The sequence below is a fragment of the Phoca vitulina genome, unplaced genomic scaffold (genome assembly GCF_004348235.1).
Source record: "Phoca vitulina isolate PV1807 unplaced genomic scaffold, GSC_HSeal_1.0 scaffold7, whole genome shotgun sequence".
Classification (NCBI taxonomy): domain Eukaryota; kingdom Metazoa; phylum Chordata; class Mammalia; order Carnivora; family Phocidae; genus Phoca; species Phoca vitulina.
In genome coordinates, this window is record NW_022589710.1 from 43461963 (window position 1) to 43489739 (window position 27777).

Below are 27777 nucleotides of genomic sequence, written 5' to 3' on the forward strand. Positions count from 1 at the left end.
TCTAACCCACTCTGTCCAAAACATTATCATTTCAACATGTAACGAATATAAAAAAATTAATTCGACATTTTGCATTCTTTGATTTGCATTGAGTCTTCAAAATCTGGTGTTTATTTTTATACTTACAGCACATCTCCGTTCAGATAGGCCATATTTCAAGTGTTCCATAGCCACATGGGGCTAGTGGCTACCATATTAGTGCAGGTTTCTACCCTTAAAAAGTAACATGTACTATGATTTTGTTTCCCAAAAATGGAAGGATATGGTTCTTTTTTTTTTTTTTTTAAAGATTTTATTTATTTATTTGAGAGAGAGAATGAGAGAGAGAGAGAGCATGAGAGGAGGAGGGTCAGAGGGAGAAGCAGACTCCCTGCCGAGCAGAGAACCCGATGCGGGACTCGATCCTGGGACTCCAGGATCATGACCTGAGCCGAAGGCAGTTGTTTAACCAACTGAGCCACCCAGGCGCCCGGAAGGATATGGTTCTTAATGTTGCCTTCTTCATACCCGGCTGAGCACCCTTCCAGCACAGCGTTCTAGCTGACCACTGGCAAACCCTGGTTTCAAAGCCCTCTGGGTAAGGCTTGCAAGGTCAGAATGACAGGCTAACCAGTGCCCTCCCAACAAACCAGCTGAGGGTACATTCCCTGGCCCCTGACCACAGGAGGTCCCAGAGTGAAGGGAAAAACAAGGTAACAGGTCCAAGCTCTTGCACAACATACATCCTAGGCACGCTCCCTATTGAGCCCTCAGGGATTTCATTGATTGTTTTATTCTAATACATTCCATCTAGACATAGGATTTAGTCATTCTTTATAAGTGTTCTCATTCTGACCGTCGCACAAATTTGGGGACCACATCACCTGACAAGAGCCATCAGACATTTAACATTAAAAAAAAATGGTCCAAAACCCACACATAATTCATCTTTAAATTAGCCTGATTTTATACACAAGGATATAAACCCACGGATCGTTACTCTCTCCAGAGTGGCAGCAGCCGCCACCCAAGCCAGCCGCCTCCCTGGGCCCCCGTAAGGAGCTCTACCTCCACTTCTAATTGGGAACAGAGATACTCCTTGGGTGACTTCCAGCACGATCCATCACACTAGAGACAGCTTCTGTGCAAACCGAAGCAAATCGGTTTCCAAATAAGAAAAAACCTCTTAGACAAACAAGGATTGAAGCATAGAAAGTCTTCTAAAAAAAAGAAGAAGAAGAAGAAGAAGAAGGAAAGAAAGAAATGCATGAATTAAAGCGAAAAAAAAAAAAATTGCCAGAGAAGAGCAGTCGCTTCTCTTAGGGCTGTGGACAGGGCAGCATCCTCCTGGATGGAAATCAAAGCCACAGGCTTTTGCCACAGGTGCCCCAAGCCTGCCACCCAACACACTGAAAGCAAAGCTTCCACTGGGCTGTTGGAGCCACTGAGCTCATTAACAGGATGCAGGCGAGCTGAGCCCGAAAGTGCAACATGGGAGCACAGTGAGTAATTAAATCCCAGGCCATTTAAAAATGCAAACGCCTGGATGTCACAGGCTCACAGAGCCTCTGACTCCTCATGCATTTTTTGGCTCAGGGTGGAGGACTGGGAACCTGCAAGTCATGTATGGATTATAATAAAATATGCCATATAGAAAACAGATTAAGACAGTTCTTCTTTGGGGAAATATACAAAGAGAGGAGCTGTCTGTTAGCTGTCGAGTTTGCAAGAGATACCATCTTTCGGGAGGCTGTGCTCTGCGAACAGACAGTCTGCCCCAAGGGAAATAGTGGTGAAACACCCCGACAAGGCACATCCATCCATCCATCCATCACGGGCTCTCCGTGACGCAGGGGCCTGGAGACAGAGCAATGGTGCAAAAGGGAGGGAGAGACCCCACAGACAATGGCAGACAATCCTCCTGCTACATCGGGAGTGCTCAGATTTTTTTTTTTTTACCTGCCTCTAGTTTTTCTTTAAAAATACAAATGTGCAGTTTTTGCTTCTGAGTGCTTATTATTGTAAGGAGTTAAGCTCATCCTCTTTCCTTGGATTTATACATCAACTTACACCAAGAAGCAAGGAGCTTAAGAATCATTAATTCATTTATCCCCATCAGACTCTCAGACTCATGGGGAGAAAGAATGGGGGATGGATATTGTTATCTCTCACCCCACGGGGGAAGAGATTGGGGTGGGGGACAGACCAAAGCCCTGATTTCCTGAGATGGTGGCAGGCCCAGAAATCCATCTGCTCATTCCTCAGGGGTGCCATTTTCTTGGCTGCATTTGACTCCCTGTTTTGTGATTCATAAAGCTCAAAATAGATGAGGTTCACGTTGAGGACCCATCACCCAGGCTGCACCCTGCAGGCCCTTGTTACCACCTGTTTTAGAATCCCATGATATCCACACAACGGGAGGGCTGATTGTTTCCCCATATGGCCCCTGCCCCCCACTCCCTGGTGTGCCTATCCTCTCACATCCAAGCCAACATGCAAGGATTGGCCCTCGTGCACAGCACCCAGGGGTGAGCCCCTCAGATAAGCATCTCCCCACCCCTGAGACCCAGAAAAACACCTACACGGCCAAAGGAAGCTCACCACTGGGCTGGCTGGCAGACCAGGTGGATGCAGCTTAGCAGGACAGTGCGGGAAGGGAAGGATGGTGGCGCATGGAGGGGTGATATCTCCCTTGTGTTCAAGGGAATACAGATAACCAGAAAGTGCAGGAGCCTCTCTGGAGTGGAAGCTCCGCTCTAGTTCCCGACACCACACACGGGGCCTTGATCTCCCTAAGTATAAAAGTAAGGGATCAAAGCCCACTTCCCAGGGTTGCTGTGGGGCCGAGACAAGGGACACAGAGTGCCTGCACAAGAGGCGTGATGCTCAGTTGTGAGCGCCCTCCCTTCCGCCTCCAAAGTGGTGGCACTTGCCAGCAAGCTCCTCACCCTCGGATCCTCTCAACCAGCGGAACCAGTGTGGCCCGGCTTCCCCCAGCCGGGGCACCAGCCCAGGGAGTGTGGCAGCGAAGAGGCCGAGTCCAGAGCTGTGCTGAGGACAGAGGGGACCAAGGGTGAGACCTAGCTTGAAGGCCAGAGTCCAGCCCTGCTTCAGGTCCAGGGTAGGCACCTGCAGATTTGGAAGTCACGGCAGAACCACGTGGAAAATGCCTTCCTTGCCCTATTCATTCATTGGACAAATCATTACTGAGCACGTATTATGTACCAGGTTCTCTTCTAGGTGCTGAGGACACAGCTGTGAACAAGAGAGGAGAAGTTCTGCCCTCACAGAAACTGTATTCTAGTTGGGGGGCAGGGAGACAATACCTAATATAAATGAGTGAGACCTAGAGCACAACAGATGATAATCAGTGCTTTGGCAGGGAAGCAGAGCAGAGGAGGGGACGCGAGGTATCGGGGGAAGTGGGAGGGTGGTTACACTTTGAAATGTGGCCAGGAAAACACAAACCTGAGGAGGGGAAAGGGGGCACGCTGATATCTAGGAAAGGACGCTCCAGGCCAGGGAGCCATCAGTACAATGGCCCAAAGCCGGGGCACAGTGAGCCTAGAGCACAGTGAGCCTGGGGGGAGAGCAGGAGACGAGTCCAGAGTTACAGGGGCCTTGAAGGGCCATGCAGGCCACTGAGAGGAGGTCGGCTGCCACTGTGTGATCAGAAGCCACTGGAAGTTTCGAGCAGAGTGTCATGATGCTGCCTGTATTTTAAGAGGATCACTCTGAAAATAACTGAAGGAGGAAAGGCAGAGTGCGCAGAGCAGTCGGGAGTTACTGGAACATGCGTGGGGCCCCACCAATGAGCCCAGGCCTTAGGACAGGGCTGTGCATGACCCACATGAGCCCTGTCTTCATGGCACTTGCACTCTGGTTTCCAGATACATCCAGGGAGCAGTCCCCTGGCCCCTGAGCAGGGGGCATCCACACACAGTGAACCAGGAGAGAGGACGGGTACGGAGGTCGGGTGCCCAGAGCTGAGGGGCAGAGGTATGGACACCAGAGCAAGTCCACAGAGGAAGGGCTTTCCAGAAGAAGGTGGAGCAGCCTAGGCCATGGGCAGGAGAAAAGAGCCAGTCAGACAGGCCTGGCCTAGCCCACTATGGGATGATAGGTGTCAGTAAAAGTGGGGAGGAACCCTTCCAAGTTGACTTCTGTGCCCTGGACAACGGATGCTAGAGTTCTGGGACACAAGGGGTGACTTTTGCAAGCTGTGGGTCTGGTAGAGGTGGATCCCACAGCCAGGTGCCAGGTCTTCTCTCCTCGGTATAAAAGGTTCCAGACTTGGGGCTTTTAAAAGACTCAAAGGCAGAATGTGGTGCCATTCCAGGCCAGACAGCACACGCTCCTCAAGCAAAGGGCACGTCACTGGGCAGAGGACAGACGTGGCATTAGCCGAGACCCCCGCAGCCCACCCAGCAGCACAGTGCAGAGACGGCGTCACTGTGGAAGCCCTCCAGATCCACCCTCCGTTGGGACTCTCAGAACAGCCCTATGATGTGAGCAAAGCAGCTGCCAGGGTCCGCCTTTCACTGACGAAGAGCCAAGGCCAGAGTTGTTACGTAGCTGCCCCAAATCACACAGCCAGTGGGTGGAAGGGTCTGGACTTGAACCCAGGCCTTGGGATCCTTTGGTGCCTTTTCTCCTGCAGAGCACAGCTGTAGGGCACAGCAAAGGCCCCTATGACCTAAAATCGAAGAGGGGCAAGGTGGCAAACCTGGGACAGGCCCCACAGGCCAGGCTGGGCACCGGACAGGAAGCCCAGGCCAGCTGCCAGGGTCAGCTCAGTCTCCCTCATCTGTGAAACGGGCAAACGGGCATGCTGAGAGATACCCATGTTCTCCGAGGCTGAGACCAAACACTGGGCACCTTTCTCTCCTCCATCCCTTTCATAAATCTTTACTGTCTGCCTGCAATGTGCCAAGCCTATTGCTGGGTGCTGGGGAGCCAGATGAAGAAACCGGTGGGTCCCTGCCCTCAAAGTGTGTACTGTACCTCCCAGTGGGGAGAGACAGGAGCGAACAGGCAGCGCGGCGGATGACCCATGCTCTAACCGTGGTGCCGCCGGGTGGGAAGGCACACGTGACCATGGACACTCGGCCCCCGCTGGGCACACTGCCCTGCCCACTCCCGGCTGCCACCCGTGTCCTCCGCCGGCCCCAGCTCCCGGAGCCCCGCGGGCTGCAAGCAGGGCTGAGACAGCCCCGCCTCAGTCCCCCAGCCTGCCAGGAAGGCAGAGGGAGCACGAAGAGTCACAGCATGAAGCAGGGGGGCTGGAGGGGCCTGCCCACCTCTCCCCAGCTCTCCTGCTCCGGAGGCCAACAAGAGCCGAAGAAGCTGCTGTTTCAAGCCTCCAGGATGGATGGCTGCGGGCTCTGACACTGCAGGAAGGAGATAAATGACTGGTCATTTCCCCCTGATGCACTTGAAGGCATCCATTCTCCCAGCTGTACCAAGCTCAGGCAGCCCCCCGCACAGAGCCAGATAAGCACTGACAGATGCAGGTGGGAGCCGGAGTGTCCTTCCCCCTCAGAAGGACACAGCCAGACTCCTCTGCAGGCCGGGAGAAGGTCATGGTGTCCACTGGCTCACACCTGGCTGGGGGCTCCACGGGTCCCTTCCTTCACCTCCCACCTCGCCCACCGCTCCCCCCACCCCCCGCCAGGCTCATCCCTGCGAGGAGCACCCGGGAGAGGGGGAGGGCCAGGGGCAGAGGGAGCCAGCTGACAGGCTCATCAATCTCGGGCTACATGCTTGGCACATCGGCGTTCCTTAAGTTGTTCCCGGACTGGGAGGGTGCTGGAGGAGTCAGGGGGACTGTCTGGAGGAGAAGAGAAATCACGCCGAACATCAGAGAGCAAATGGTGGAAGAAGCCTGGAGACTATTAAAATGTGGGCCATGTACAAAAGCAGTAGGGAACTAATTAAGATGCAGGATTTGCAAAAGCTGGGGAAGTTGGCCGCAGCCTGCTCCCATCTGTGGGGTTCTGCCGGTGCAGTGTGGTGGGGACAGCACCCTAGGCCGGCGACACAGGCCTCTCCACCCCTGCCCAAGCAGGCAGGCCTCAAGCTTCTCTGCCTGGACCGCCCCCTTGTGGGGGGCGCCCTTCGGAGGGTCCCCGTGACTTGCTTGTCGGTCTGCTGGGGCACCCTCTGCTTTGAGGCACCCTAGGCTACCATCTCCTCAGGGGTCCTGCCCTTCGGCTTATGTTCCCCCAATGACGTGTGGTGGGTGGTGACCATCCTGATCATTCATCCCCAGTCACTGAGTGGCTGCCAAAGGAAAAAAAAAAAAAAACCCTAGAGAAAGAACCAGAACCCTATTATTCCTGGCTGCCTTCCCTCCCATCACCCTTGGAATTTGGCAAGGGTGGCAAAGAGCCGTGTTGCTCCCCAAGTATCCTGGAGCAGAAGGGATTTACAAGGCCTCAGGTACATTCCAGGAGCAGAAAGAACATCTGTTGTAAAGGCCCTATTGGTCTGAGAGCACCACCATGAACGTGTGTGTTGGGTCCTGGAGCAACATGGCGCCAGTTCCAACAGGCTCTCCCTGAGGGTTCTCTCCTTGGCCTCACCGCTGATCTCCCCTGGGAAATTAACTTCCTAATTCAGTGCCACAGTTCCCCAACCTCTAAAACGAAGATAAAATCTACCTTAGACCAGGGGTACCAAAGGGTCTGGGGTTGGAAGCTACTAAATTGATCTAAGCAGACCATCCAAGCATTTAATCCGAAGAGACACAAGTAAAAGTTTGTTCCCAGCCTTTTTCTTCTCTTCATCCAAACACACATGCGCGCACACGCACACGCACACGCACACACACACACAAAGTGAAGTTAAAGGCCTCTTTTTTAATCAGCTGGCTTTTGCCCAACATCTGCCCTGCTTCAGGGCCTTCTGGTGGATATTTACTATCCACCTTTCTCTCCTGCCAGCTCAGCTCCCCCTTCGCAAGGACAGAGCTCCATTCTTGGGGAAATGGTCCAGGGGAGGCCCCTCTCTGGCACCAGGCCTCTGCCCCAGTCTTCATGTTGCATGAATTGTGATAGCTGCGCCGTGAAACACCTTGCATTCGCCTCTGCAGCCAAGTGCAAGCAGCAGAGAACACTGAACTCCATTGTCAGTCAGCGGAGAGAAATAATGTTGTATGTGTTGTCCTTCAGACGCCCAGGCAAGTAGGAGGTTGCAAGATATTTATTCAAGACAGATTGGAGGGGTGATGTTAGGCGTGAGAAACACATAGGTCCAGGGACACAGAATGTTTTCAGGTCCCAAAGAGCTCTCCGCAGCTCTCAGCCCCATCCCACCCACACACAGACACATTTTTATTTTTAGCGAGTAGTAAAGAAACACAGGCAGGATGTCATAGTCACAGTGAGGAAGATGGGATGAGGATAGCAAGACGGGGGGTAATCCACCGGTGTGTGATCCAGCTCTGAACGATGACTGAATGGCAGCCATGATCCGCCTCCCCTCTCCCCGCCCTGAGATGTGTCCTTAGCCCAGACGAGCTCTCTGCCTTTCAGGGGCTGAACCAGACGTAGACGGTTCCGCAGCCCTGTCCTCAGACCTTCCCCAAGGTCCCTCGAGATTCCTTAATCTACACTCCCTGCCCTTGCCTTGACCTGGTTTCCTGACAGAGCTCTGCAGACCTGAGGTCAAGGACAACTCTTACCTGACGGCCTCTGTTGCTGAAAGCTACCCATCACTGGCAGGCTTCAGGCAGGGACACAAAGGAAGACAAGAGGTACAACTGGGTGTTGGCATGATAAATTGCTTGTGGCATCTCCTCATTGTCCACAGAGGGGCCTGACATGGAAGAAAACTCATGCCTTGAGACAATTCTGTTCCGGGCCAGTGCCCCCGGCTCTCACAAATCAGGGGAACCCCTCTCCCTCTCCCCCTGAAGAAATGAGGGTGCTGACGGTGGAGCCCAGGGGAGACTCTGAGCATCACAGACATAACTACACTCCTGGAGCTTGTCAAGGGGACCTCAGGAGACTCGCAGCGGGAGGCTGGGAGGAAAGAGAGAAGACAGGATGGTATCCTAGGCGCTGGGTGGTGGAGGGGTGCCAAGGATTGATTGGTTCATTCATTGGTTTTCTTTCAACATAAACTTAGTCTTCTAGTTTCCATAAATTTAAAGCGATTCAGCTCAGGTTAGACAAATTGATTATCGATTTTCAGCAAGGTTTGCCCAAAAAGGATTATACATAATGTTGTGCAATTTGCTTTTCTTTTTCCACTTAACAATATATCTTAGACATCTTTCCATTTTTTTCCCCACTCATTTCTTTAAAAGACAAAATAGTATTCTATTTTATGAATGTACTATATATTTAACTAGTCCCCTACCAATGGACCTCCTGGTTCTTCCCATTCTTTGTTGTTATTGTTGTTACGAACAATGTCACAATGGATGACCTTACACATTGGGAGTATATATTTATCTGTAGGATAAATTCCTAGCAGCAGAATTTCTAGGTCAAAGGTCATGTGCCTTTTAAATACTGATAGGTACTAAGCATCGACCTTCCAAAAGGTTATACCCAATTCCACGGCAGTGTGTTAAAGAGAGAGGAGATCCCTCGCCTCTCCCCTCGTCCCTGTTTCCTTCTGCTGCTCCTCTAGCCCTGGGAAGGCAGCCTTCGTTCACCCAACTGACTGTCCCCACCTCCTAGGAATTTATAGCAAATGCTCCAGGGACTCTCGCCATGACTCTAGCCTGAGTCACACTCAGAAGTGGGCAGAGCCACTGGAAGGTGGGGACCTGCCAAGGGGACAGAGAGGGCTGAGAGCCAGCTTGGGCTCTACTCACCAGCAGAAGGGACATCATTTTGCAAACGTGCAGCCAGAGAGGGCATCTTCTACTCTTGCACAAAGCTGCCATTCTGGCTAGCTGAGGCCCTGGATGAAGGCCCTTTTCTGACATTTTGGCTTATGTGAAAAATTCAACTTCAACCGTGTGGCGCCTCTAGGAAGACAGTGATCCGTGCAGCTTCGCGTTCTCTAGATGATCCCTGATGCTCCGAGGTCCAAGGCTCAGGTTCCTTATCACCGACTTTCAGGCACTCCCCCGGCCGTTTCATTCACAGCCTGCAGTGGCCCGCTGGTGCAAGGGGCAGCCTGAGCGTGCGGCCCCCGTAGGGCAGACTCAGAACGGTATATGGAAATGACACGCATTTGGCCTACGGCTTGGGGGGTTTTGTTTTTAATAGGCGTAGCTGTACATCTGATCCCCCAAATTGGGGGAACAAGTTCGCCTGAGAGAGAGCTCAGTTATTTATTCCAGGACTGGCTGTTTATTGTTTCTCAGTGCCTGGATGCTGGCATGGAGGGGAGAGCCCAACAAACTTGGGATCTTTTGCCACGTTGGGACATGGCTACGCCTCTGAGGGCCCATTCTTAACAAGCTGGCACTCACTTTTCCCAGAGAGCATCCTCCCACAGGACCGCCACATCTCGGGGGGCTGGGCCGAGACCATCTCAGCCTCTGCCCCAAGCACGAGGGCAGAGGCCAAGGCAAACTTTTAAAGGATTGCAGATAGAGACATGATGTGCTGGTGGGCACTTGGCGTCAGCGAACCCCCAGCCCCGGGGCTCTTCCCTTTCCCACCGCCCACAGGTCATGACATGTCTGTAGACAAAAGGGCCAGACACTCATAAAACAAATTCTTCCTCAGTCTCACCAACAACGAGACTGTCAGTTCCCAGATATGTGAGCAGCACAGTAAACCTTGCGTGGCTTGGCGCTGTCCGCAGCCAGATTTCCCTAATATATAAAGTGGGCTTATTCCACTTTGATGCCCTCCTTCCTGCTCTACCTCCCAGGGCTATGGTAAGGACCCAAGGAAATGCTATAAATGAAAATGCTTTGTAAAGGGCTTTGTAAATGACAGTGTGCTGTTCAGACACTGGTTATGATGATGACGATGATGATTCAATCAGAGCTCCCCAACCCCTGGGTGGCAGTGATTGATAGGGCAGACGTAAACTCAAGCCAGCTAATCAGTCCTTCCCAGGACTTCTCTGCCACAGCTATCAAAGGGGACTGCTGCTTTCTGCTGAGTCTAAGGAGTGCAGAGTCTGGGACTGCAGATGGCCACCTTGCCTGCCCCACATGGAGAAGAGAGAGGTGGAAAGAGGCTCAGAGCCCTCACTACAATGTTTGAACCCCTGGATGCAGCTATGCCTGAAACCAGGGCAACGCTGAGCTCTAACATTACATGAACCAACTTCCCTTCTTTTTTCCTTAGGCTAGTTGGAGTGTGTGTCTGACATTTGTAACTAAAAGAATTCCAACTATCTCTTGGGTGCATATTAATCATTTATGTATTAGTTTTTTAATCGCAAAATAAAGTTTTTAAGGGAAACGCTTTGCTAAAGTTTTTTTTTCTTTTTTTTAAGTTAACATACCTATGAGCAGCGCAAAGAAGCAGAAAAAGCACTGAATAGAGAAATTGAGCAACGTGGATTCTCTGCTTGTTCCCACAGGAATTGCTGTGTGACTTTGAGTAAGTCTCCTAACCTGCCTGAACCTCATACAATAAGGAATTGGAGCTAATGATGTCTAAGGTATTTTACAGCATGAAATGTCTTCAGTTCCATAAAAGACAATCCAATTAGTCTAATACGAAGTGTTCTTAAGAAAGACTTTCTAGGGGCACCTGGATGGCACAGTCGGTTAAGCATCTGACTCTTGCTTTCGGCTCAGGTCATGATCTCAGGATCATGGGATCATGGGAGCAAGCCCCATGTCAGACTCTGAGCTCAGCATGGGGTCTGCTTGAGAGTCTCTCTCCCTCTCTCTCTGCCCCTCCTATTCCTGCTCTCTCTCTCTAAAATAAATAAATAAATCTTAAAAAAAAAAAGACTTTCTATATAAACGTTAAGAATAAAGACTAACAATTTAAAATTAGCATCAAGCACTTACAAAAAAAATCTTTCAAACTGATAAGTTGCGTATGAGATGTCTTCCCATTTGAAATTTAATATGAATTCATACATGCATGTGAAAATACTCGTTGCATCTCCAGTTAAACTGGGAAGATTAGAGATAAAAAATGGGAACAACCTGGTTAAAATAGTTGCAGTACATTCATACAATGGAATATTGTGTAACTGTAAAAAAGGAATGAGGAAATTCTTTATATATTGATAGGGCCGATGCCTGGGGCACATTTTTCAATGGAACGGGCAAAACACATGGTGGCCGTGCTATGTCAAAAGACGAGGAAAAGGTCATATGGATGTAATTCTTGGTGTGTGCATAGACAATCTCTTGAAGAATCTCAAGAAACTGGTGCCACTGATGACCTGATGGCCTCTTTGGAGACTAGGTCTTATTTTTCACTATGCATACTATATATGCTTTTTATCCTTGGAATGTCAAAACACGTGACTGTGTTGCTTACTCAAATTTTTTTTTAATTTTAATTAAAAGAGTAAGAAAGGGGGGAAAAGCGGTAAAAAAGGGCAAATACTATTACATATGACTTAGGTGATCCTCATGGTAAAACTGAACCCCAACTAGGAATCCCCAAGTACCACTGTGCCTATGTATAGATGGGGAAATATACCCAGAGGGTTCACATACTCCACCATGGAGACACATCCAGCTAGTGGCAGACACCTCACTAATACCCTCCCTTCAAAGTCCACACAGACGACACAGCATGTAGTCAGCCTCCCGCTACAGCCCCTCCTGCAAAGCCCTGGATGGGGTAGAATGAAATTGGTCCAGGTAAGGATCGAGCCAGGGGTTACCTCCTCACTCATCCATGGCACTTCCAAAAGAACAGGATCAATGATTCCGGAACAAAGAAGGAGGAAGTCCCCACCTCCAAAATAAACTGTTCATATCGGTAATTGCTCATGTTTAATAAAGAAACATAGGTGATGTGGAGTCACACCATGCAGACTTCTGATCTGACCACCTGTAAGTCTTTAAAACCAGTGTTTCCAAACTTGAGTGTGCATCGTGGGGAATGCAGTCCTCGGGATATGGTAAAATGCACACTCTGACTTAGCAGGTCTGGGGTGAGACCCAAGATTCTGCATTTCTACCAAGCTCCCTGGGGCTGCCTATGCTGCCGGTCAAGACCGGTCAAGACCACACTTTGAGTGTAGTTCTAGAACAACTCCAACCAACATGGGCACCCCTAGCCATGTGTGCACCTGCAATGTGGCCAGTCTGCAATGAGATATGTTAAAAGTGTAAAATATACACTGGAATTAAAAAACAATACAAAAAAAGAATGTACAATATCTCACTCATCATTTCTATATTCGTTACATGCTAAGATGATAATATTACTGCTGTGTTAGGTTAAATAGAATCTATAATTAAAATTAATTTCGCCTGTTTTTTTTTCCTTTGTTTAATGTGGCTACCAGAAAGTATAAAATGACACATGTGGCTGGCATTATATTTCTACTGGATTATACTGCTCAGGGAGGCTTGGCTCTCCTACAACCTCCGTCTTGAGAGTTTGGAACAATCTCAGTCACCACCCGGAAGTGTTCGCAAGGGTCTGTAAATTCTGCAGGGCCATCAAGAACGTGGATAGAGCTCATTGAAAAAATCTAGCCTCCACCCATCTCTAACAAATAAAACTTCTCCGACGAGTGAAATCTAGGTTAAAATAAACAATCGAAACAGGCTTAACCATAGAACCATGAGTGAAAGCATCCCAAACAATTGTGAATAGAGATTTTGCAGAGAAAATGCAGGCTAAGAAATCAACATGGAAAGGCATGAGGTAACCTTGCCAGGCAGCCTTCCTTAGTCAGGTCTGCGTTGTTTGGTGACAGTGGGAGCGGACATGTCAGCCCTGCCTTTGTTCCACTTGTCAGCACTGTCCCCACCACCCTGAGTCACCTCCCAGCCCTAGTAGCACCCCTAAAACCAGAGACTCTCTGAAAGCTGAAGACCCAGGACAATCACTTGGCCTCACTGCAACCCAGACACAGGTCTGAAGGTAGCCATCGAGTCAGAAGTGTTCTAACAGGTCAGTAGTCGAGAAAACTAACCAGTTCCTTCTGCATGGCCACAAAGCACTCAGCATCACCTGGAGGCAAATTTTGAACTCAGACTCTCCCATTGCCATGCCCAAGATGGGTTCTATTTTTTACACCTCCTGGGGCCCTGTTGGAAAAGGCATTCCTCCTGGGCCTGCTCCCACCCTTGCCTGCTTGCTTTACTCCACAGGGTGGCAAGAGGGAGACGAGAGGAAAGGATGCTCAGGTGAATACGTGGACATGTTTACACAGGAGAATAGGCACAGAGGCACACCTTTGGGCACCATGGGCCAGGTTCACTCTCCCACAAAACTCAGCTCTATAGACAAAGGAGCAAAGCAACCTTGTCCTGGGCCAGCCCAGCCCTCCCCACCGCTCCCACCAGCTCCAGAGGGCACTGACCAGGTTTTATTTCCAGCAGCCGAAGCTTAGGATCCTCAGGTGGGTGCAATCGTCTCTTCTTACGCCAGCAGCGGGCTGGGTATGTATATAGCTGGCCCGGGGCGAGGCCTGTGGACAGAGACAGCATAAAGGTTAAAGGCTCCAGGCTAGAAGGGGCCTTGGAAACCTCCCTGTCCAAGCTTCTCACTCACAGTGAGAGGAAACTGAAGACCAGAAAGGTAGCGTGACTTTTCAAGGTCACACAGCTGGTTGATGGTAGAGCAGAGACAGTATCTAGGTCATGTGACCCCAGGACCCTTGCCCTGTCTGCTCCACCATGCTGTCTCCGTAAGCCCAGGACCATCATCACCATGACCAAGACAGTTCTGCTCTCCTGCTCTGGGGAGATCAGAGGGACCTCTTCAGATTCAACCTCACTACAGTGTTTCCAAGGCAGTAGACCTCCAGCTACTACCCATCAACTGCCCCTCTATACAGGTCCAGGTAAAGCAGGTTCTCTTCCAGGCAAAGCAGCAGAAGTCAGTCTGCCTACCTATAGATGGTCTGGACTGGGAAGCGTTTCAAGGAAACAGGATCAAGGATCCAGATCTCCTACCCACTGACTTTCTCCACCCACCGTTAGCTATGGCATCTCGCTGAAGCCAATGCAAGCCCCACGAACCTCCAACAGAATATAAGCCTACTCTGGTGACCAGGCTCCTCGGCCTGCAGAGCCAGCATACTTCTACATCCCTGCCCACTTGCCTGGGCCTTACAGAAAGGAATGGGCAAGAGTCCAGTGGCTGGGCTTATATGCCAACCACACTGTCTCTCAAGAGTCTCCATTTAGATTTGGCCTTTGGCACCAAAGTTCTACACGAGCGCCATCTGTCATAACAACCACAGATAGATAAATGGGGCATGTGACAACCATTAGACCCATGTGGGAAGGTCACTTCCTAGACCTAGGACCACAGGGATAGAAAATATCAGGACCCTATTTCCATCAGCTGTCTGCCATTTGGGGACCTTTTGCAGAGACAATCTACCAAAGTTTCACTGCTATATATCCATTTCTCCATTTTTTATTTTTACTAGTCATCTCTACCCATTTATTGGTTTGGGTTCAAAGCAGAGGCAACTATTCCAGTACTAAAGGAAGCAAAATTGTCAAATTCTCTTTAAGTGCTAAGTTTCATTTTTAATCACATAGCTGCTCCCATAGGTCGCAAGGCTATGAAGAAGTTGGAGGTCCCCACCCCTCCCCTATTCGGGTTCTCAGAAACCATTAAGGATCATGGAGCCTAGGGGCTCCAGAAAAATCTCTGATGTCATGAGCTAAGGGCTTTTCATGTCCAAGAGTCATCCTAATACTTAATTTTGTTGATAGCTTCATAGCTTCTGCACAGTAGGAGGATCCCAAAGTTCTGAGCTCCCTGTGCTCTAAGGACCAGCCTTGTGGTTGATTTGGAGAAGACCAAATGAATCAAAGTAATATTGCTCTCCCTTCCATGGAAGGTCCAGTTTTGACCTCTCTTTGAGGGAAGGCAACACTGGGAAGAGTTTGATGTTTCTGGTGTGATTCACTCCAGGACCATGTCATCTCTGACCCTAGAATTCCTGAATGGCTGCATTGATTCTGGTCCCTTGAGCCACCTCTGAAGCTGGTATGCCCCAGGATCCCAACAGAGGCCAAGTATAAGGGCAGACCCAGTACTCTACAACCCAGAACTGGCCCCACAAATCCCCACTCATCTTGGGTTAGTGATTCTTAATCCAGACTGAACCCAAAAATCCAGACTGAACCTGGAGAACTTCTTAATAACATCAAGGCCAAAAATTCATGCCCAAACTACCCAATCTGAATGTAATGGGTGGAGGAATTAGGCCAACTATTTTTTAAAGAACCTTATAGATTGTTCCAATGTCTGGCCAAGAACCCCTGGATGTCTAAGCATCATCTAGTTACTGCCTGGATATTCTCTCTAATGTATCAAGATTAGTTTCATGGCCTTCCCAAAAGCATCTCAAGGTTCCAGTGTTTCCCCCAACATGTTGTCATTAATTTCTTGCTCATTATAAGACCCAGGATGACAGGAACTATGTCCATCTCTAGTATCCCTAATACTTGGCACAGTGCCTGGTAGGCATATCAAGAAGTACTTACCAAATGAATTCAACCAGAACTGAATCAGATTCAGAAATGCAGGAAGCGAATGACCTGCTATTCCTGGTTCCAGGATACTCATCCACCCACATCCAAACCAGCCAAGAGGGACCCCAGAGGTGGGGCCAGGAGGTGAGTACAGAATCCACCCCAAGATGGCAGTCTCTGTGCCTTAGGCTCCTTCTTGCCCCACAGACTGCTTCATAGTATTTCCAACCTGACCAAGAGCAGGTGAGTAAGAAAGGACTGGTCCAGACAGCACTCAAAAGATCTAAATGACAAGAGGTCAAAACTGTCAACACTCGCCCAGGGCCTCTGCCCTCCCTGAGACCTGGTCTTGCTGACCAGCACTTGCTGGTCAGCAGCCTCAATGCAGCCTTGGGCTGTTCAGTTTATAGCTGCAGACCCACTCACCCACCCACTTGGTAGTAGGTAGTTCGAATGGCCGGAAGAGGGGACTGTTTTTATATCATTCTTTAACTTGCTCTGATGGATTACAGAAGGCCCGCGGTGCAGAGGAAGAGCACATGAGTCCTCATACCACCACTCCTATAACCTTGGAAATATCACCACACATTTCTGAGCCTGTCTCCTTACCCAGAAGATAAGAATGTTAACAATACCTACCTTACAGAGGCTGTTGCGGGGATTAGCTTATATTCAAGAAGAAGCTCTTTATAACCATGAAGCCTTGTGCAAATGTCAGTTATTAATTATCGTGAGTTGGCTGACTTAGATGAGTCTGGACTCGACAGCCATGTGGCGTGACAAGGCCGCCACCCTGCATGCCCATGCTGCTCTTTGCTCCTTTGGCCATGAGGGTAGAAACAGGCCTCTCTTTGATGTCTGCCTTGACTCCACCTCATCTCAACAAGCAAATGGCCCCAAGAACTCTCTCGGGGCTCCAGCCCCCCTTCCTTGCCCTCCTCCCTAGGCTGACAAGCACCAGGGTGCCTTTATAGGGCCAACGCATTCAGCCCTGGAGTTCCACTTATAGAGGGACGAGCAGAGCCCCGTGAGAGTTATGTTGTTTATCTCATTAGAACAGGAGGCACATAACTCAAAGCCTGTGTGTGTGGTAGATGGAGGAGGGAGGGAAGGGGGGGGACCCACAGCTGCAGCCAGGGAAATTAACCTGAAGGAGTGAGCCTGGGGCTAGGGGGACTGTGGAGGAGGGGGGAAAGGAGGCAGGACAAAGACTGGGGGTGCGGGGGAACTAATCTTCCCTGGTAACCAAGGCCACAGCTACCCCTCCATGCACATACCCCACTAAGCAAACTGCTTTTCTGTCCCTTTGAGCTGCAACTCCGGCTGTACCACCCGCACTCAGGCGCCAGCACAGCATCACACACACACACACACACACACACACACACACACACACACACACGGACTCACACTGGCTGGAGGGAGAGCTGTCTCCACAGAAAAAAACAGCAGGATGGGCTTTGATGCCTGGATGGTCAGCAGACTCCAGACAAGTTGCTTGTTACCAGCATTGACCAAATCACCAGGTGGATCCTAAGTGTCAGGATTATTTCTGACAGACACAGCATAAGCTATTAAGAATTCAGAAGAAGGGGCGCCCGGATGGCTCAGATGGTTAAGCACCTGTCTTCGGCTCAGGTCAGGATCCCAGGGTCCTGGGATCGAGTCCCGCATCGGGCTCCCTGCTCAGCGGGAGCCTCTCTCTCTCTCTCTCTCTCTCTCTGACTCTCAGGAATAAATAAATAAAACTTAAAAAAAAAAAAAAAGAATTCAGAAGAAGTGGGATAGAAAAGAGAAGGAAGGATGATAGGGGATAGGAACAGGGTTTGAAAAGAAGAAAAGAACTGAAGTAACTTCCTCTTCCCCCAGCCAGAGTTGAGCGGTGGCAGCTCAAGCCCACCATGCCGCCTCTCAGAGAGGTGGGCCGGCAGCTGCCGCCGAACGCGCCCCGCGATAGAAACCTCACTACTTCACAGGACAGACTGCCTGTGGTTGGTCAACTCTTATTGTGATAAACAGTTTCGCTTCACCCTTATTTTGAATCAAAATCTACCTTCCTGTAACTTATGCCAATCTGTCCACTCTCGGTCCCCAGGGTGGACAGGTGTCACCTGTATCCCAACCATCCGTCCCATCCACCCACTTGGGTTTGAAGGACAGCCAACGAGAGGCTGAGGAACTGGACGGGATGGGAGTTACAGGAAAGAGGCAGTGACCACACCTGCTCAGAACAGGGTAACAGGATTCAAGTTTCCAAATTAAGAATCCAAACACTGCTTCCCTTTCATCATCTCCCCCTTGCCCACCCCCTACTGGACAGGAAAGGGATGGAACAGCAGGCTGCTCTTCAGACCATCACTGCCATTAAAGAGCTCCTCTGCATGTTGTTCCTACCACGTGCCTCCACAATGGGTCACCAACAGCCCCCATATTTATAAACAGATAATGACAAAAGCCAGGGGTTCTTCCCCAAGACTGGGCATCAGAACTGCATAAGTAGTTATTGAAAAGGGCAGAGATGCCTGGACTCCAGCCCAATCCTACTAAACCAGAACATCAGAGATAACCAAGGCAATTGTTGTTTGAAAAACTCCTACATAAGGAGGCTACTAGATCAACTCTTACTCATATTTATATTCCCAGGGCCCAGGACATAATAGGTGCTCCATTAATGTTTGTGGTTGAAAACACCAATTTGGACCAACTCTACAGAGCTGGAGGGATGAGCGATAAGTCCAGAGGTAGGGCTTGAGGAGTGGGCAAGACGTATTTCACAAGCACTTACACCCATGATATTTCCTGGTTCTCTGCCCTCCCCTCTTCTCTTGGCTTATTTAAAAGTTGTCCTAAAAAAAATAAAATAAAATAAAAAAATAGAAGTTGTCCTGACTTTGTGGACCACCTATTCAGTGAAGCCCCCTTCAAGCATCCCAGGTCTCAGTGTGTTTTCTTTTCCCTGAAAGCCTGAAGTCCTGGGCACTAGGCACAACACCCCAGCCCTCAGCACAGCTCTCTATCTGGCTCACCAACCATCCCCTCCAACCACCCTTCCCATTCTTCTCCATAAGCTAGCTTCTCTCTCTAACATTCAATTCTAATGTCCCATGTACCAAGACTATCCTGGTAAGGTAGGCCTCAAATCCAGTATGCCTCCTGCCCCTTCTGGCCCAGAGCTTCCCAAGCCCCTCACTGGCCCCATCATGCTCAAAAACTGACACAGTAACAATAGCTAACATTTACTGAGCTCTTACTCTGTCCTAGGCTAGTACCTCACACTCACTGTTATCTCACCACGACAACAATCCTATGAGACATTTAAAGGACAAGGACAGTAAGGCTAACAATGATTAAGTACCTGGCACAGGGTCATACAATTCAAAGGGTAATCTAGTCCACAGCCCACACTCAAAACCTCTCCACTAACCTAACTCCCCACCAAGCCATCCCATTACTGGTCCACACACAGCATGCTTGAACCTCTGAGTCCTTCCCTTGGGAAAGCAGCTCCTTACACCAAAACTATCAGGAAAATATCCCCCAGCCCTCCCACTCACCCCCATCAAGCCATTTCTTGTGGAATTTACTTTTCCTTTCCTTCCACATCACCAACTAAAATTGCTCATGGAGAAATGCATCCTGATAATATAAAAGCATTGTTGAGAGGCACATAAAATGTGTGGGGAATCAGTAGAACAACCACTACATACCTTCTAAATTCATCAGAAAAAGAAATTTTAAGAATAATAGCATTATAATGTGAGGAGGGAGCTTAAACATTATTGGGTCTGACTCTTACCCGATACAAGAATCACCTCTCCAACATCCCTGACAAGAGCCTCCACCCTGGCCTTCATTTCAATAATTCTAGTCCTCACCCTTTCATGGAGCAGTCCACTGTGCTACTGAAATATTGTGTTAGAAATATGCGTACCAATCTGATCCACCACTGGTAAGAATGCAAAGTGGCAAAACCCTATGAAGGGAAATTTAGCATATCTAGCAAAACTGCATATGTATTTGCCCTTTGACCCTGCATTTCCACTTCCAGGAATCTATATCACAGATTCATATGCAAAAATGCAGAAACACAAAAATATGTATTCATTGTATCATTTTTAATACTAGAAAAAGACTGGAAATAATCCAATGTCCATCTATAGGGAACTGGCTGAATAAACAATAGGATATACACACAATGGACTATTATGAAGCTATTGAGACATAGAGGGAGGGAACTATATCCTGCAATGAAGTGAAAAAAGCAAGGTGGAGAATAGTGTATATAACATACTATCATTTATCTAACAAATGGGGATACACACACATATATATGTACATAAATACATATGTCATACGTTCACATAGTTTTTTAAAAACCAAAAGCTTAGAAAAAATTTACTTAGAGAAAGAACAAAAACAAAATAATAGTAACAAGGAGAAGACGAAGTTGTCTATAGAAACAAGAAAGGGACAGAGTAAAACGACAGAGACAGAACAAGACTTTCTCTGATTATACCATGCTTTATCGATATGACTTTAGAACCATGTGAATATTTTATACAGTTAAATTAAAAAAGCAAACATCTGTTTCTGGCTAGAAGGGAGTATCAAGGATCATATTTACTCTCCTACATGAAACCAAAAGAGAAAGAAAATACGAAACAAAATTCTCAAGACCATGGAAAAGACCATCAGGAAATGAAGGACAGTGATGCCTGAAACACTGGAAATGAACAAGATAAGCCCTATAATTGCCCCAGTTTACTACCTCAAGAGAGCTTCCAGATTGCAGCACAGGGAAGAGGAACACAGGTGGAAACCAAGAGACTCTCTGAGTCTGAGTGAAAAGAAACAGCTGAGAGTCTGGGGAGACCAAGGTGACTAGAATTCAAGAAACAGAATAGGAAACAGAAGAGAGCTGCACAGAGAAAGAACTTTGGAGATCAGAGAGAGTCCCCTTTGAGTATTCAATTCAGTACTAATCAGTGCATGCTTGTGAGGAAGCTACTCAATGTTGAAGAAAGAACCACCCAGTAAGAATAGAAATAAGAGTGCCTGGTGTGCAAAGGGGCTGGAAACAGTCTGTTCCCACCAGCATGTTAGAAAGGCCTCATAATTCATGGAGTACTGGGTAGAGTCAGAGAAGAGTCTTACCTCTCTGACAGGGAATATTTAGCCCTAGACTAAGCACTGCTCCAGTATCACCTAAAGATCAAAGAACGAAGGGGGGGAAATCGGAGGGGTAGACGAACCATGAGAGATGATGGACTCTGAAAAACAAACTGAGGGTTCTAGAGGGGAGGGGGGTGGGAGGATGGGTTAGCCTGGTGATGGGTATTGAGGAGGGCACGTTCTGCATGGAGCACTGGGTGTTATGCACAAACAATGAATCATGGAACACTACATCTAAAACTAATGATGTAATGTATGGGGATTAACATAACAATAAAAAATAATAATAAAAAAAATACTGAATGGGATTAATGTCAGATTAAATCGACATTGCAGAAGAAAAAAATTGGTGCACTTGAAAGTGCAACAACAGAAACTATCCAAAATGAAAACTATGGGAAAAAGAGAATTTTTCTAGAAGAACAGCCTAGTGAGCTGTGGGACAACTTCAAAAAGCCTAATATATGTGTAATTCGAGTCCCCAAAGAGGAAAAAGGGAAGAAAAAATATTTGTAGAAATAATGGCTAGAAATTTTCAAAATTTGATGAAAACTACAAGCATGCAGATCCAAGAACCTCAATAAAACTAAGCACAAGAAACATGAAGAAAACTATAACAAGGCACATCATAATCAAAATTGCTCAAAAATATTGATAGTCTATATAGCTATTTAATGTACATATGTGAATACTTAAATGCCAACACTCTAAATAATTTGATAAAGTCTTTGCAGCCACTCAGCCAAAAAAAAAAAAAACAACAAACAACCCAAAAAAGTGATAAGGAGAAAATATTAAAAGCAGCCAGAGAAAGGAGCCATATTATACAGAGAGGCTCAAAGATAAGGGTGATTTCTCATTAGAAATGATGCAAGCAAGAAAACAGTGGTTCAACATCATTACAGTATTGAAAGGGGGAAAAAAACTTGTCAACTTAAATTCTATGCTCCAAAAAAATATCTCTCAAAAAACTAAAGCAAACTAAAGATATTTCAAGACATACAGAAGTTTAAAAAATTAATCATCAGCAGACCCACACTACAAGAAATATTAAAGGAAGTCATTTAAGCAGAAAGAAGGTGATACCAGATCTAAATATGGATGTACACAATGAAATGAAAAGCATCAGGAATGGTTTAGTACATGAATAATTATGTGTTTTTCTCTTATTTTTTTAAAATTCTTTAAAAGATGATTAAACAAAGATAATGACAGTGTAGTAAAAAGGTTTATATCATATGTAAAACTAAAATATATGGCAACAATTGCAAAGGTCAGTAGGGAAAAGTTAAAAGTACACTTGTATTAGTTTCCTGCTGCTGCCATAATGAGTGCCACAAACTCAGAGGCTTAACACATGAATTTGTTGTCTCACAATTCTGGCAGTCAGAAGTCTAAAATCAGTCTCAATGAGCTAAAACCAAGGTTTCAGCAGGGTTTCATTCTTTTTGGAAACTCTGGATCAGAATCTGCTTCCTTGCTTTCTCTGGCTTCTAGAGGCCACCCACATCCTTTGGCTTGTGGCCTCTTCTTCAGTGGCCTCAATTCAACCTCTGCATCTGTTGTCACATCTCCTGCTCTGACTCTGACCCGCTGCCTCCCCCTTATAAAGACCCTTATGATTACATTGAGGCCATCTGGATAATAATAATAATCTCCCCATCTAAGGTCCTTAACTTAATCAAAAGAGCAAAGTTTCTTTTGCCATGTCAGGCAGCATTTCCGTGAGTTCCAGATGTGGACGTCTTTGTGGATAGTATTATTCTGTTTACTGGAATACTATTGTAGAGTTTTTATACTATTCATGAAGTAGTAAAGTATCACCTGAAGGCAAACTGTAATTAAAGATGGAGACTACAAACATTAAGTAATCATTAAAATAACAAAAAGAGTTAACAAGCCAACAAAGGAAATAAAATGGAGTCATAAAAAACTTAATTAATCCCCAGAAAGGAAGAAAATGAGGGAAAAGGGAACAAACAGATAGATAAATAGGAAACAAATAGCAAACTGATGGCTTTAAACCAAACTATAGCAATAATCACATTAGATGTAAATAGTCTAAATATCCCAATTTTAAAAACACAGATTGTCAGTTTGCATTTATTTATTTTTTTCCTAGAAAGAGAGAGTGCATGTGTGTGCGTACACAAGTGAGGGATGAGGGGAAGAGGGAGAGGGAGAGAGAGAATCTTCAGCAGGCTCCATGCCCAGCATGGGGCCCAAAGAGGGGCTCGACCCCACAACCCTGAGATCATGACCTGAGCCAAAATCAAGAGTCAGACACTTAAGGTGCCCCCTGTCAGATTGCATTTAAAAAGCAAGACATAGGGGCACCTGGGTGGCTCAGTCGTTAAGCGTCTGCCTTCAGCTCAGGTCATGATCCCGGGGTCCTGGGATTGAGCCCCGCATCGGGCTCCCTGCTCAGCGGGAAGCCTGCTTCTCCCTCTCCCACTCCCCCTGTTTGTGTTCCCTCTCTCAGTGTGCCTCTCTGTCAAATAAATAAATAAAATCTAAAAAAAAAAAAAGTAAAAAGCAAGACATATACAATGGAATATTATGCAGCCATCAGAAAATGAAATCTTGCCATTTGCAACAACGTGGATGGAACTAGAAGGTATTATGTTAAGCGAAATAAGTGAATCAGAGAAAGACAACTATCATATGATCTCACTGATATGTGGAATTTGAGAAACAAGGCAGAGGATCATAGGGGAAGAGAGGAAAAAATGAAACAAGACAAAACCAGAGAGGGAGATAAACCATAAGAGACTCTTAATCTCAGGAAACAAACTGAGGGTTGCTGGAGTGGAGGGGGGTGGGTGGGATGGGGTGGCTGGGTGATGGACATTGGGGAGGGTATGTGCTATGGTGAATGCTGTGAATTATGTAAGACTGATGAATCACAGACCTGTACCCCTGAAACAAATAATACATTATATGTTAATAAAAAAAAAAAGCAAGACACAACTATATGTGCCTACAAAAAAAATCTACGTTTAATATAAAGATCCAAATATATTAAAAGTGAAGGAATGAAAAAATATACACCATGGTAACATTAACCAAAAGAAAGCTGGAGTGGCTATATTAATATCACAGGAAGCAGATTTCATAGTAAAGAATATTAGTAGAGATAAAGAAGGTCCTTACATAATGATAATGGACCAATTTATCAAGAGGAAATAACCCTAAATGTGTATTCCCTTAATAACAGAGCTTCAAAACATATGAAGCAAAAACTGATAAAATTGTAAGGATAAATAGACAAACTCACAACTATAGTCAGAAATTTCAGTACTCTCTCTTGATAATTCATAGAACAAATCAACAGAAAAATCAGTAAGGATGTAGAGTTGAACAATAATATCAACCAACTTGATTTAATTGATATTTATAGAACATTCCAACCACCAACAAGAAAATACACATTCTTTTCCAGACCAAAGAGAAAATTTATCCAAGATAGGCCATATTCTGAACCATAAAACAAGTCTCAGTAAATTTTAAAGGAGTCAAGTCATACAAAGTATCCTCTGACCATATGGAATTAAATTAGGAATAAGTAACAGGCATATATTTGGAAAATCCCCCAAATGTTTAGAAACTAAATAACACACTTCTAAATAATCCATAGGTAAAATAAGAACTCGAGAGACAAATTAGAAAACATTTTTAATTGAATGACAATGAAAATACAGTATCAACATTTGTGAAATGAGGCTAAAGCAGTATTTATATTTGGGGTAAACTATGTTAGAAACCACCTATAGTAGAAAAGAAGAACAGTCTCAAACCAATGACCTCAGTTTCTACCTGAAGAAATAATAGAAGAAATAGAAGAGTAAATTAAATCCAAGTAAGGAAAAGAAAGGAAAAAACAAATATCAGAACAGAAAACAGAAAAAAAATGGAAAAAATCTATTACATCAAAAGCTATTTCTTTGAGATTAATAAAATTGATAAACCTCCAGCTAGACTGATTAGATGAAAAAGAAAATTCAAATTACCAACATAAGGAATAAGAGAGAATATATCACAAGGTTTTACAGATATTAAAAGAATAATATACTAATGGTAAGAACAGCATTGTACAACCAATTTTGACAACTTAGATGAAATGGACAAATTCCTTAAAGTCACAAACTGCCAAAACTCACTCAATATAAAATGAATAACCTAAATATCTATTAAAGACATTAAATTTGTAGTTTTAAAAACATTCCTACAAAGAAATTGCCAGGCCCAGATGAATTCACTGGTAAATGCTATAAAACATTTTAAGGAAAAAATACAAATTCTACATAAACTCTTCCAGAAAACTGAAAAGGAAGAAATATTTCCCAACTCATTAAATGAGGCTAACATCATCCTGATACCCAAACCAGATACAGACACAACAAGTAAAGAAAACTATAGATAAGTGCCTCTCATAAACATAGATGCAAAACCTCTAATAAAACTTTAGCAAAGTGAATCTGATGATATATAAAACAGATAATACATCATGACAAAGTGGGGTTTATCTAGGAAGGCGATGTTAGTTTAACATTCAAATATCAATCAATGTCACTCATCATGTTAACAAACCACAAAAGAAAAATCACATGATCATCTCAACAGACTCAGAAAAATCAGTTAATAAAATCCAACATCAGTTCCTGATTTAAAATTCTCAAACTAGAAATAAGCACATCCTCAGTCTAATAAAAAGCAACTACAAAATGCCCACAGCTAGCAACATATTTAATAATGAAAAAAATGAATGTTTTTCCCTTAAGATCAGGAACAACATAAGGATGTCCACTCTAAACACTTTTTTTTAATATTATACTAGACATTCTAGCCAGTGCAACTGACAAGTAAGATAAATAAAAGTCATCCATATTGAAAAGGAAAGTTTTCTCTTTCACTAACAACAATCAACTATGTAGAAAATGCTGTGGAATCTACAGAAAGATGTTAGAATAAATAAATATAGCCAGGTTGCAGGATACAGAATGAATATACAAAATCCACTGTATTTCTGTAAACTAACAAAGAATAATCAGAAATTGAAATTTTTTAAAAATCCAGTTACAATAGTATCAAAAATATTAAGTACTTAGACTTACTGTCTAAATACTTACTGTCTAAGACTTACTGTCAGATGAATCTGACAAAAATGTGAAATATCTCTACACGAGAAACTAAAAATCATCAGTGGGAAAAATTAAATTAAAGAAGACAACAAATGGAGAGAGATGTTATATTCAGGGATTGTAAAACTCAGTATTGAGAATTGTTCATTTTACCCAAAACTGATCTACAGATTCCACATAATCCCAATCAAAATCCCAGCAGAGTTTTTGTAAAAATGGACAAACTGACTGTAAAATTCATGTAGCAATGCAAAGGACATTGGAATAGCCAAAATAACTTAGAAAAAGAAAAACAAATTTAGAGGGCTAACACTACCTGATTTCAAAAAGCATTACAAAAATACAATAATCAAGACAGTATGATATTAGTGTGAGGAAAGACAAATAGACCAATGAAACAAAACTGAATGTCCAGAAATAGACCCACATACATATGAACATTTAATTTTTGACAAAGGTACAAAGGCAATTCAGTTGAGAAAGGCTAGTCTTTTCAACAAATTATGATGGAACAATTAAATTTCTATCTGCAAAAAGATAAACTTGGATCTGTATCTCAAATTATATTTTAAAATTAATTCAAAATGGATCACAGACTTAAGTATAAAACCCACAATCATAAAACTTCTAGGAAAAAAACAAACAAATATTGCTTGACCTTGGATTAAGCAATAATTTCTTACATACAACAACAAAATCTCAATTCATAAAATAACAAATTGATAAATTTGTACTTAATCAAAATTTAAAATATCTGCTCTTTGAAAGATACTGTTAAGATAATGAAAATATAAGCCATAGACTGGGAAAAAATATTTGCAAAGCATATATCAGATAAAGGTCTTGAATCTAGAATATATAAAGGACTATCAAAATTTAATAATAAGAAAACAAACAATTCCCCCTAGATATCTAATACAGAGTATAGAGAATATAGATAACAATATTATATTATAATCACCAAACTGGCTAAGATATTAGAACTCAATTATTCCAACCACTAAAAAAAGAATTATTATGTAATGTGATACAGCTGATAATTATCACTACAATGGCAATCATATTATAATTTATAAATGTATAAATTTAACATGTTGTACACCTTAATAAGACACAATGTTGTATGTCAAATAAATTTCAATTTTTTTAAAACTCCAATTTTTAAATGGATAAAAGATGTGCACACTTTACCAAAGAACATATAGAGTCTTATAACATCATGGTTAAAATGTCCAGGATTCAATCAAAATCACTCATGTGAAGAACCAGGAAACTCTCAACTTGAATGAGATAAAAGATAACATATCAACACCAATATTAGAATTGCCAGATAATTCTAATCTGACAATATTCTGATAGAATTATTAGAAATATCAATCCTGAATCCTAATTATCTGAATTAAGATTTCGAAGGAGGCATCATAAACACGTTTCAACAAATAATCGTGAACACTTGAAACAAATGAAAACATTTAAAGTCTCTGCAAAGAAATGGAGATATAAAGAAGAACCAAGTGGAAATTATAAAACTGAAAAACACAATAAAACAACAATAACAAATGTAGAAAATAGAAGAAAGAAGCAGTGAAATTGAAGAGAGAAAAATAAAAATAACCCCGAGCAACAGAGAAAAAACAGACTAAAAACAAAACAAACAACAAAAACAGCAACAACAACAAAAAAAACAAAAAACAGAGCCTGGGGGGTTTGTGGGGTATAACAAGAAATCTAAAAATTGTGTTAGTAGAGTCCCAGAAGGATAAGGGAAAGAGAGTGGGGCTAAACATATATTCAAAAAAATAATAGCTGAAATTTTCCTAAAATTTTTTTAAAGATTTTATTTATTTATTTGACAGAGAGATAGCAAGAGCAGGAACACAGCAGGGGGAGTGGGAGAGGGAGAAGCAGGCTTCCCACCGA

At 44.8% G+C, this 27777-nt stretch overlaps 1 protein-coding gene across 4 annotated transcripts in view; it reads right to left on the reverse strand.

The window, feature by feature from the left end:
• The window catches only part of DPF3 (double PHD fingers 3), a 245264-nt gene that overhangs the window by 112513 nt on the left and 104974 nt on the right, over positions 1-27777 (reverse strand). For all 4 annotated transcript variants that reach the window (XR_004299571.1, XR_004299570.1, XM_032405499.1 and 1 more), the window contains exon 3: positions 13411-13518. Coding sequence is in view for 2 of the 4 variants with exons in the window: in XM_032405499.1 (XP_032261390.1) it covers positions 13411-13518 (108 nt within the window). In the remaining 2 variants the exon portion in view is untranslated. The remainder of the gene's footprint in view (positions 1-13410; positions 13519-27777) is intronic.